This window comes from Copadichromis virginalis, unplaced genomic scaffold (assembly GCF_057382275.1).
Source record: "Copadichromis virginalis isolate Kocher_CV1m ecotype Utaka unplaced genomic scaffold, C_Virginalis_male_GT1.1 unmapped_scaffold_1, whole genome shotgun sequence".
Taxonomy (NCBI): Eukaryota; Metazoa; Chordata; class Actinopteri; order Cichliformes; family Cichlidae; genus Copadichromis; species Copadichromis virginalis.
The window spans coordinates 217,302-229,483 of NW_028188589.1; the positions used below are offsets into that span (position 1 = coordinate 217,302).

The window sequence follows — 12,182 nt, forward strand, 5'->3', positions numbered from 1 at the left end:
ACATATTCAGTGTTTGCATTTTATGTGAGTATTTCCTTAATGTGATGCTTGACTGAATTTCAGAAGGAAGAACTTTATTTTGTAAGCTAGCAATGAAATGTTTTACAAACTGAGGCAAAGGTGCATATTGAGTACATGTGAGGAAATAAAATGTTGTTGTTATTGACTATTTTGCCCAAAGGTAATTATGTTGTTAAAAGAATTTCATTCCAGTCTGATTGAAATTTAATTTCCATCAGCATTTCTTTGGGCTTTGCAACTTTTAATTGCAATTATTTAATGCTCTGAATGTTTACGTCAGCCTCAAAAAATGTTTGCAATGTCCTTGATTGAAGTTTCCTTCCTGGAAATTTGTTGCTGCTTTAGTGTTTTGGCATCAGCAAAAAGAAACTAATGGATTGATAACTAAAAAGACAGCCCTGTAACCTCAGCCACACCCTGTGTGAGCTATCTATAAAGATGGAGCAGCCGAACACCTGCTGCATCCAGCAAACACCTGGTACAACAGGTAAGCCTCCTCATATCATCTCCCTGCATGCTGAATCCTCTACGTAGGGAAATCCCAGATATCTGATTCCCTTTATGTGGATGTTGTCTGCTCAGCATTTTCATTGGGAGAAAAGTTAACATCCAGATGAACAGAATCAGCTGTTGGGTTGCCCGTATCCCACTTATTTGCCTTTCTATTCCAGCAGTTACATTCATTGAAGTTCTTTTTAAACAGTGCTGTTCAGATTGTGACTGTAGGTTAACTGCAGAGGACCAACATCATGACTCCAGCCTTTTTCTTCTCCGTCTGCCTGTCAATGACAGCCGTTTGTCTGGTAAGCTTGACTCTTCCAGCAAAGGCATTAAATGTTGTTCAACACTGCCGGCTGTTCTGTGAAAGTAATTCTAACCGTGTCTGCTTAACAGACATGGCTGCTTGTTATGAGCGTTTAAGCGTGACACAGTTGAAGTTTTTTCACATAATAGTTTTTGTTTGCCAACAATAACATTTGTCAGTGTGATTTCAAATGTGATTAAGAGTAAGTTGAAAATGTCTTGTTTTTTATTGCAGAGGGCTGCTGTCATTAGAAATATAACTGGTGCGTTCAGTGATGAAATACTTCCAACATATTGAGGTGTTTTTAATATAAGAGCTTAAAGTTAATCTGCTGGTTGCCTCTTGTATCCACAGATGAGTCTCTGGGTGCCCCAGCGATCATTGAAAAAGTCAATGCTAACTCAAGTAAGTGAAGATTTACAAAATAAAACTCTTTTTTGTTAACATATAAATTCTGGATGAAAATGAAAGATCCCTGAGAACTGACATGTTAACATACAGTAAACTCCCAACAGACACAATGATCAATCAGCCTTTTGGTCATTTACTGGCTTGTCTTAGTCAGCTGTTTTATTTGTGTTATTATCAAACATTGTAATTGTGCGATCAATAAAGTAAATGCTGTAAGCATTTACCTCTTTGTTTTGACATAACTGAGCAAATGGCAGCCCAAGTATCGAGCATTTAACCACTCTCTGTTTGTTGTTCTGCAGCAAAAGTGTTGGTTCATGGTGACATTGTGCCCACTGCTACCAGGAATGCTGTTCCATGCACAGCCACTGGCTGCAAGTGGCCTAAAACGGGACGCTTTGTCTATGTACCTGTCTCCATTGGCACTGAATACAGTAAGCAGTACAAACTTTAACCATTAAACACAGACTTTATGAAAAGGAGAGATGGATAAAAATAGTTAAATAAAACCCATTATTATATAAATATATATAATATATATTTCAAGTGGTTTCCAAAAATACTGCTTTGTTAACTATGCTGTTTTATTGTGGGATTAACTAAAAAGCATTTAAACTGAAAAGTCATATTTGTATAAGTATGCTGAATTGATATCATACACAGATGCACACAATTTTCAAATTATGTTTTCATTTAATGTCACTTTCTCAATTTTTCTATTTCAAGACAGACAGACAGATAGATAGATAGATAGATAGATAGATAGATAGATAGATAGATAGATAGATAGATAGATAGATAGATAGATAGATAGATAGATAGATAGATAGATAGATAGATTTTGGCGGCCCTGTCATTCCGATGGGAACTCAGAGATCCTCGAAGCAGCACAGATTGTAAATACTGTTTATGCTGCCAAGTTGAAATGGCTGAAACATATTGAAGATCCTGAATACTGAAGAAGCTCCTCATCAGACTCATATTTGAATCTGCAGGCAGCCAAGAGCGCAACGTCATCATCAATGCCCTAGTCACCTTCCACGCTTCCACCTGCATCCGGTTTGTCTGGCGTACAAGCGACAGAGATTTCCTTCACTTCTTCTCTGGACAAGGGTGAGAATGCACTTGCTGTACTTAGACTGTACTTGTATTTATATGGCAGGACAGGACTGATACACCCACACCCTCTAAACCCTTCAAAAATGCAATTCTGAAAATGATTGCATTACAAATATTCTGTATGTGTCATCAAAACAGGTTCTTGAAGGACCATTCTGCATTGACCTTGTACTGTAAAATGTCCAGTTTTATTTTTGTTTGCTACTAGATGAAATGTATACTGTTGCATAGGAGTGTAAAGAGCATTTTATTCATCTGCTCTTAATTATTTCACATACTATTTGGTCCACTAGTTCCAAAACTAGAGACTGGCACCTTGTAAGGCGAGAAGATGAATCTGGTGGGTTATTAGATGATTAAGGGACGACAGATGTTTAAAAAGCTTCTGAGATTGATTGACCGCTATCTGTTTATTTACTTTAGTTGATAATGGATATGTGTGTTTTTTATTTTAAAATATTATTTAAGATATTAAAGTACAAAAGCTAAAGTGTGGTTCGAGCAGTGTCTATAGAGCCACAGTGTCAAAGTCGGTCACATGATTACTGTCATTGCTTTTCTTGGTACTTTAGCCTTAGCATGACTAGCTGAAGGAGGAGGATGCACAGTGCTAGGCTATAGAACAGTCCATCTATTTTTTAAGTGATGTCATTGTGTCTATCAGGTGTTATTCATACCTGGGCCGTCAGAATGGAGGACAGCTAGTCTCCCTGCAGAGAAATGGTTGCTTGTTTCAGTCGACGGTGCAACATGAGGTTCTTCATGCTCTGGGCTTCCACCACGAGCAGGTCCGCTCTGACAGAGATCTGCATGTGAGGATCCTTACCGGGAACATCATCACAGGTCAGCTGAACTACCCAAAACGTTGGTTACAGTTAACTTAGTACACAATGGGACATCCTCCTGTTTCACAGCAGTGTACATATTACAAGTAATCTGTGCTTTTCCAAACTCAGCACATAAAACACTGCAGTTCAAGCGAGCACTGCATAGAAGATTTTGTTTGTATTTCTTTAGTCCCAAGACTATCAAACAAATGACCACAGAAGAGATTAGCTAGCATTTCGATCTATACATCGTCAAAGAGCTGAGACTGAAGACGGATTTTGAAGTGGAAGCATATAAAAACATGTAATATTTTCTGGAAATCTCTGTTTAGGACAAGAGCACAACTTTGTGAAAGTGCAGACCAACAATTTGGGGACTCCCTATGACTTCAACTCTGTCATGCACTATGGCAGGTGAGTTGCTGTGTGAGATGGACTTTGTAAGGTTCTATATTTCCTTACATGTTTTGCATTTTCTGCAAGAAAATGTAATCCAGACTAACAAAAACATGCACACACTCAGTGGGGAATGGATTTTTAATGTTAAATACTTTATGGGCCCATTTTCTCCTCTGTTTTCCTAATATAACCGCGTATGTGTGTTTGTGTGCTGTTGTTTGTTCTTTTAGACTCGCCTTCTCCAAGAATGGGCAGCCAACCATTGTTGCCAGGTCCAATCCTAATCTTAATTTTGGAAATGCTTTCCAAATGAGTGCCAATGACATCGCCCGTGTAAACAGGCTTTATGGATGCTGTGAGTATTAAGACACACCCACAAAAAAGAAATTTGCTATCTTTTTGTTCGAAGCAAGTACTGATCGGAGTTGATTTTTTTTCCTAACCAGAAATTCAGCAAGAACCTTCAACTTTGCATCCAGACTCTTCAGATGCCCAAACACCAGCATTACACCAAGGGATTGGATCCACTATACTTAAAAATGATAAAAGAAACATAAAATGTGCTGCAAATATCACATTTAGAGAGTTGAAGTTCTGGGTCTTTGTTTTACGAGCTAAACGGCAGGCTTATATACCAGAGGGTGATGGTGTTAACTCGCTTTCTGTTGAGGTTTTCTCCCCTTTTGTTAGACTATAAACTATCATTAATGGATTTCTCAATCTGTGCAGTTTGATAATTAACTTTGTAACTGTAAATGATGCAGACATAGAACCAAACCTTGCGACTGCGACATGTCTCAAAACTTTTTGTTTGGCAAAACAGCAAAGTGAAAAAATATGTGAACAAAACAAAAAGTCAAGTCTTTCATGGAATGATCATGACTGTTGTCCTATACATGACCAACATGTATCAACAAGATATAGTGTGTAGATATAGTCCAGTGTCACAAGTGTAAGAAGAAGAATCTTTCTTCTGATATTTTAAAAATTGATTTTTCTGACAATGTCTTCTAATTTTTCTTGCTTTTGTTTTTCGAGGGGTTTTATCTTTGGTTTGTTGTCTCTTTCTGTAAGAAGTGCTATCAAATAAAATTCCATATTTCAAGCAACAGGGGGCAGTATTGTTTCATTATTATATTTTAAGTTATTTTAGAAATATGTGTTTTGCTTAAAGTTGGACAGAATGTTACAGGTGCCTTTTTTAATGTGCAACAAATGTAACAAATGCACAAATACTACTACATAAATACATGTTCTGCATTTAAAATCCTACCAAACATCAGAAAACTGAAACCAGAGAGTGGATCATGTCTCTCAAGATTAGAGTGCTACTTCTTCTTGTGTAGGGTGGAGTCAGTTCAGTGCAAGTGTTTAGATTGAGAAGATTAAAACCCCCACAGACTTGAATATTCCCACCACCATCATGATGCATCACATAGTAATCTGATCAGCCATTTAGTTTCTGCTGATGTGTTTCTTCATAACTGTTGTTAAAAACTGTTATGAAACCTCAGTCATGCACACGCCTGAACAATGATCCGGCATTTGTTGCTGTAATTGTTTGTACTATCATGCTGCCTGTCTGACTAAATAACTATAGACGGAGCAAGCTGTCAAGCATGTTCAAAGGTGATGTTTAAGGAGCTGCTGGCTGCCAGCTTAGCTTTTCTCCCTGTTTGCTGGTCTGATGATAAGTGAGGTAGGGTTGGGCCATATCATACAGTTCACGGTAATACCGGTATAATGTTGGGCAACGATAAGAAAATGAAATATCGTGATAGAATATGGGTCGGAGCATTTCGACTATCGTAGGCGGAGCCTCGCGGAGTGATACGTACTGTGCTTCAACATAATGTTACCGTATTGTATGTGTATGACCTCTTTTTAAGTTTAGTGGATATTATACATGGTTATGCTGAGGATATGTCGGCCAGTTTCCACTGGAAATGCCTTTTGGTTAAACTGTCAGCGAGGAATTTGCACTGTTACGTTTATATATAACTTTAAGCACATAAAAAAGCTGCTTGTTTAAGTGAAAATACATTGATGGGGTTTTTTGCACTAATAAAGTTGTGGAGTTGTAAAGTATTTTGTCTAGTGTCATTTATATCGTCGGTTATATCGTTATTGCAAATTTTCAAATGTATATCGTGCTAAATATTTTTGGCCCTGCTCTAGTGAGAGGCATGGTTTCATCTGGCCTGATGGTTTGACCATAACAAAGGTTTAGACATTGAGGACACTTGGGGAACAAAAAGAATGAGCAGTGATAAATCTTGGAACAACGTTCAGCCGCAGTCTAAAAACATATTGCCAGAGCTTTGGTTCTCCAAGTTGCTTTGTGACCTACCTTCACTATGGTTCCTTCATTACATGCCATGTGTGACTCATGTCATATCCATTGTTAGAGATGCCAATCTGTTTTGTGTTGGGGTGTTATATCTGCTCTCAGTTCTAGTGCTCTCTGCTAGTGTGACAGAGGCTTCCCTCTATGAGAGCGAGGACACAAAGAGCTGGTTGCTTTCCTAAACACCTTAGTCCTGTCTAGATACATGCGTAATGCTCCAACAGGACAACGTGAATTAAGCCAACACTGGCTCTTATCAGCAAATGGCTTTGGATCAAAAGCTTCCATGCTTCCAATGCAGCTCACTCAGTTTTGAGTGACAGAGTCTTTAAGTCAATACACTAAGGTCTCAAAAGGCACCTCTGAGAGCCCCTTATAACCTGTGGGAAAATCCCAGGAGGAATCAGCAGGCTAAGAGAAGGCCTCAGTGTGCAAGTCCCTTTCATTAACCTACTAATAAGAGAATGCTGGCAAGTTGGTGGGATGGCAGTCATGTCTTGTTTGATGGTAAATGGTAAATGGACTGGTTCTTATATAGTGTTTTTCTACTCTTCTGAGAACTCAAGCGCTTTATACAACAAAAAAACAAACTAAAAACCAGCAAAACAATGACTTACATATAAAAAATCACAAAGAAAGAACAATACAGTTTCCACATCTGAACCAAAGAGTAAAACAGTGAAATGTGGATTATTATTTTTTTTGTGTGTCCCGTTTGGATCTTTAGCCATCAGAATTGTTGTCTTAAGGCCAAGAAAGATGCCAAGCGGATTTATTTTACCAAGTGGATCATAATGGCCTTGCCATATTGGTCCATTTCATTGACCTTTATTATAATTATGAATTTATTTTATTTTCAGTTGCTACAAACGGGACAGACATGACTGGGGGATAGGACAGGGAGAAAGAATGAAATGTGGATTATTAAATATTAGGTCTCTCTCCTCCAAGTCTCTGTTAGCTCATGACTTAATGATTGATCAACAAATTAATTTACTCTGCCTTATAGAAAAAAAGGCCCTCAGATCAGAAGTACCTGACTCCGTGGTATAATTCTCAAACACGTACCCTAAAGCAGATGACTCGTAAGCTGGAGAGGAAATGGCGTGTCACAAATCTAGAGGATCATCATTTAGCCTGGAGAAATAGTTTGCTGCTTTATAAGAAAGCCCTCCGCAAAGCCAGAACATCTTACTATTCATCACTGATTGAAGAAAATAAGAACAACCCCAGGTTTCTCTTCAGCTCTGTAGCCAGGCTGACAAACAGTCAGAGCTCTGTTGAGCCAACCATCCCTTTAACGTTAACTAGTAATGACTTCATGAGCTTCTTCACAAATAAAATTTTTATCATTAGAGAAAAAATTACAAATAATCATCCCACAGATGTAATATTATCTACAGCTACTCTTAGTACCATTGATGTTAAGTTAGACTCTTTTTCTCCAATTGATCTTTCTGAGTTAACTTCAATAATTACTTCCTCCAAACCATCAACGTGTCTTTTAGACCCCATTCCTACAAAACTGCTCAAAGAAGTCCTGCCATTAATTAATTCTTCGATCTTAAATATGATCAACCTATCTCTAATGATCGGCTATGTACCACAGGCCTTCAAGCTGGCTGTAGTTAAACCTTTACTCAAAAAGCATCTCTAGACCCAGCAGTCTTAGCTAATTATAGGCCAATCTCCAACCTTCCTTTCATATCAAAAATCCTTGAAAGAGTAGTTGTCAAACAGCTAACAGATCATCTGCAGAGGAATGGTTTATTTGAAGAGTTTCAGTCAGGTTTCAGAGCTCATCACAGCACAGAAACAGCTTTAGTGAAGGTTACAAATGATCTTCTTATGGCCTCTGACAGTGGACTCATCTCTGTGCTTGTCCTGCTAGACCTCAGTGCAGCGTTCGATACTGTCGACCATAATATCCTATTAGAGCGATTAGAACATGCTGTAGGTATTACAGGTACTGCGCTGCAGTGGTTTGTATCATATCTACCGTATTTTCACGACCATAAGGCGCACTGTGCTAAAAGGCGCAGTCTCAGTTATGTGTGCCCTTACTGTATTTAACACACACATAAGGCGCACTGGATCATAGGGCGCATACAAGTACCGTATGCGTATTTAAAAATAAAGCGGGAGCAAACCTGAATTCGGTACCTTACTCACATTTTTATTACCAGTAATCGTCATCATCAACAACACACAAGCATACAAGTGTGCATATTTAAAAATAAAGCAGGAGCAAAACAAAGTTTGGTACTCACATTTTTATCATCAATCAAACCCATCGAAGTCCTCATCCTCTGTGTCTGAATTGAACAGCTGCGCTAAATCTCCATCAAACATGCCAGGTTCACTTTCTTCACCGTCAGAGTCACTTTTCGTGCCATGCGGCTCCTCGGAAACGATGCCGGCTTTTGCGAAAGCTCGAACAACAGTGCCAGCAGACATGTTAGCCCAAGCATCTACAATCCATTGGCAAATTGTGGCGTAACTCGCCCGGCGCTGCCTTCCACTCTTAGTGAAACTGTGGTCTCCACCGGTCATCCATCGCTCCCACGCCGCTCGCAGCCTTACTTTGAACGGGCGGTTCACACCGATGTCCAGCGGTTGGAGTTCCTTTGTCAGGCCTCCTCCCGGAATGACAGCAAGCTCACAGTTCATTTGCTTCACAAGTTTTTTCACATCGGCTGTGAGATGGGCACGCATAGAGTCACAGATCAACAGCGATGGTGATGCGTGGAAAAAACCACCTGGTCTCCTTACATACACCTCCCTCAGCCAGTCTTTCATCATTTCTTCATCCATCCAGCCCTTTTCGTTTGCCTTAATGATGATTCCTGCTGGAAACTTCTCTTTAGGCAAAGTCTTTCGCTTAAAAATCACCATAGGCGGCAGCTTCTGTCCATTAGCATGGCAGCCAAGCACAACAGTAAAAGAAGACTTTTCGTGCCCCGTTGTGCGTATCGCTACCGTGCTGGTCCCCTTCTTCTCCACAGTGTGACTCACCGGGATGTCAAAAGTGAGCGGGACCTCGTCCATGTTTGTGATGTGGCTGGGCTGGATGTTTTTGTCGCCGATGTGTTTGCTGCAGTAGGAGAAGATGGCCAGCTTTTCCTTATAATCTGCTGGAAGTTGCTGCGCTACCGTAGTCCTGGTCCGGATGGAAAAATGGCACCGTTTCATAAAACGAAAGCACCAAGACGGACCTCCTTGGAAATGTTCAATGTTCATCTCTTCAGCTAGTGAAACTGCTTTTAGCCGAATGGTGACCGTCGAAACGCTTCTCCCGCTCGCTCTTTGCTCGATGATCCACCGCTCGAGTCTTTCCTCCAACTCGAGCCACCTCGCCTTATGTCCGCGGAAACTCAGCTGCGTTTTCTTGACCTGCCGGAGCTTGTTTTCCAGCTTCCTCCATTTGCGAACCATCGATTCGTTAATCTTAAATTCTCTCGCCGCTGCTCGATTTCCATGTTCCTCCGCGTAGCTGATGGCCTTCAGTTTAAACTGTGCTTCGTAAGCGTGTCTCTTTGCCATTTTCAGGGTTGTTAAAACAACGATGTCCTGCATAATGCACATACCTGTTCTTTTATACAGGTATGTGCGATTGTCCCGGTATATACGATCAACGCCCACACTTCACCCTTTAACGATCTCATGGTGTTCTCTACTACGTCCTCCTTACAACACATAGGGCGCACCGCGCTATAGGGCGCGCCGCACTTTTTGAAGAAAATCTAAGACTTTTAAGTGCGCCTTATGGTCGTGAAAATACGGTATCTAATAGACTCCAATTTGTGCATGTAAATGGAGAGTCCTCTTCACACACTGAGGTTAATTATGGAGTTCCATAGGGTTCAGTGCTAGGACCAATTCTGTTTACACTATACATGCTTCCCTTAGGCAGCATCATTAGAAGACATAGCATACATTTACACTGCTATGCTGATGACACCCAGCTCTATCTGTCCATGAAGCCAGATAACACACACCAATGAGTTAAACTGCAGGAATGTCTTAAAGACATAAAGACCTGGATGGCCGCTAACTTTCTGCTTCTTAATTCAGATCAAACTGAGGTTATTGTACTCGGCCCTGAAAATCTTAGAAATATGGTATCTAACCAGATTCTTACTCTGGATGGCATTACCTTGGCCTCCAGTAACACTGTGAGGAACCTTGGAGTCATTTTTGACCAGGATATGTCCTTCAAAGCACATATTAAACAAATATGTAAGACTGCTTTCTTCCATTTGTGCAACATCTCTAAAGTTAGAAATATCCTGTCTCAGAGTGACGCTGAAAAACTAGTTCATGCATTTATTACTTCCAGGCTGGACGACTGTAATTCATTATTATCAGGATGTCCAAAAAAACTCACTGAAAAGCCTTCAGCTAATCCAAAATGCTGCAGCAAGAGTCCTGACAGGGACTAGAAAGAGAGAGCAGATTTCTCCTGTTTTGGCTTCCCTTCATTGGCTTCCTGTTAAGTCCAGAATTCAAAATCCTGCTCCTCACATACAAGGTCTTAAATAATCAGGCCCCATCTTATCTTAATGACCTTGTAGTACCATATCACCCTATTAGAGCACTTCGCTCTCGCTCTGCAGGCCTACTTGTTGTTCCTAGAGTATTTAAAAGTAGAATGGGAGGCAGAGCCTTCAGTTTTCAGGCCCCTCTTCTGTGGAACCAGCTTCCAGTTTGGATTCAGGAGACAGACACTATCTCTACTTTCAAGATTAGGCTTCAAACTTTCCTTTTTGCTAAAGCATATAGTTAGGGCTGGACCAGGTGACCCTGAATCCTCCCGTAGTTATGCTGCAATAGACATAGGCTGCCGGGGATTCCCATGATGCATTGAGTTTTTCCTTTCCAGTCACCTTTCTCACTCACTATGTGTTAACAGACCTCTCTGCATTGAATCATATCTGTTATTAATCTCTGTCTCTCTTCCACAGCATGTCTTTATCCTGTCTTCCTTCTCTCACCCCAATCGGTCGCAGCAGATGGCCCCGCCCCTCCCTGAGCCTGGTTCTGCTAGAGGTTTCTTCCTGTTAAAAGGGAGTTTTTCCTTCCCACTGTTGCCAAAGTGCTTGCTCATAGGGGGTCATATGATTGCTGGGTTTTTCTCTGTATCTATGAAGCGCCTTGAGGGGACTTTTGTTGTGATTTGGTGCTATATAAATAAAATTGAATTGAATTTCATCTGAAAATGTTGAATTTTAGTAAAAACAATGCTCTGTAGTTTGATGCTGTCGTTACAGACAAAGTGGATGTTTAAAGCATTTGAAATGCTGTAAGTCTCCTTATCAGCTGGAAATATTAAAGCCATAAAATGACATAAAATGGATAAAAACGGATAAAAACTATTGAACAACATCAATGTTGAGCTTGTTCCAAAATTTGAATGTACATGTGTTGAAGGTGCTGCTCTTGTTGAATTGTTAAACATATTTTTCTTTCATCTGTAGAGCAACAAAACAAAAGTTTCATTTTCTTCAGCTTGAATATCGGCAGGTTCAGCAGGTCCTGAGGAAACTGTTTTCAGGATGTTGTATCCTATCCAAAAGCTTTTTGCAATTTTATATTGAGAAACATTATCCTTAACATATTTGACCGCATAAAGTATCATGGCCGTCACACTGTCATTTATATTTTTTTTAATAACTCGTGTCTTAAGTCATCCCATCATACAGGAAATAAAAAAGCCTGTGGTTCACTTTTACATCACAAAATGTTAGAAATATAAACCGTTCATAACAACCTGATAGGCTGGGAGTTTAAAATGCAAACCAATGGATGCAGAAGACGATAATGTCACAGAGCACACGGTGCCTATTATTGTGTAGACATTTAGAAATAAGAAGTCACATCTGTGGCTAAACCATTGTACACCACAACTTTAAAAATCTATAGTGTGTGAGGCTGTGTAGGTAAACGGGGACTTGCCGTTCTTGAACCTGCTGTTGTGTTGATTTTTGAGTGTTTGAACCCAGCGTGTGTCAAACCATCTGTTGGGGTTGTGGATTTGACACCTCAGCATCGTGAAAGTGGGGAAACATGTTTCTGGCTGAGCGTAAGATTTCTGCTTACAACTTGTAATCTCAGTTCTAAATTAAATTCAAAATGTTCTTTGTAAGTGTGGCTAATGTGTACTTTGACTTCTAAGGCGCACACACACACACACACACAAGAACAACAACACAGAGAAGAAGAAGAGGGGGTAGTTTTACTACGCATCATAAAA

General features: G+C 40.0%; 1 protein-coding gene across 2 annotated transcripts; it reads left to right on the forward strand.

Moving 5' to 3' along the window:
• The first annotated feature begins 444 nt into the window (after positions 1–444).
• On the forward strand, positions 445–4,693 carry LOC146679436 (hatching enzyme 1.2-like). Of its 2 annotated transcripts, none has more exons than XM_085450210.1 (10): positions 445–508; positions 725–824; positions 1,061–1,088; positions 1,181–1,231; positions 1,540–1,671; positions 2,233–2,350; positions 3,021–3,199; positions 3,516–3,597; positions 3,813–3,937; positions 4,029–4,693. In XM_085450210.1, coding segments are annotated over exons 2-10 (771 nt in total). In that variant the 5' UTR covers positions 445–508; positions 725–770; the 3' UTR covers positions 4,031–4,693. The 2 variants fall into 2 exon arrangements, with proteins under 2 accessions (XP_085306336.1, XP_085306337.1); XM_085450211.1 differs by having other exon boundaries at positions 488–508; positions 735–824.
• The last annotated feature ends 7,489 nt before the right edge of the window (positions 4,694–12,182 follow it).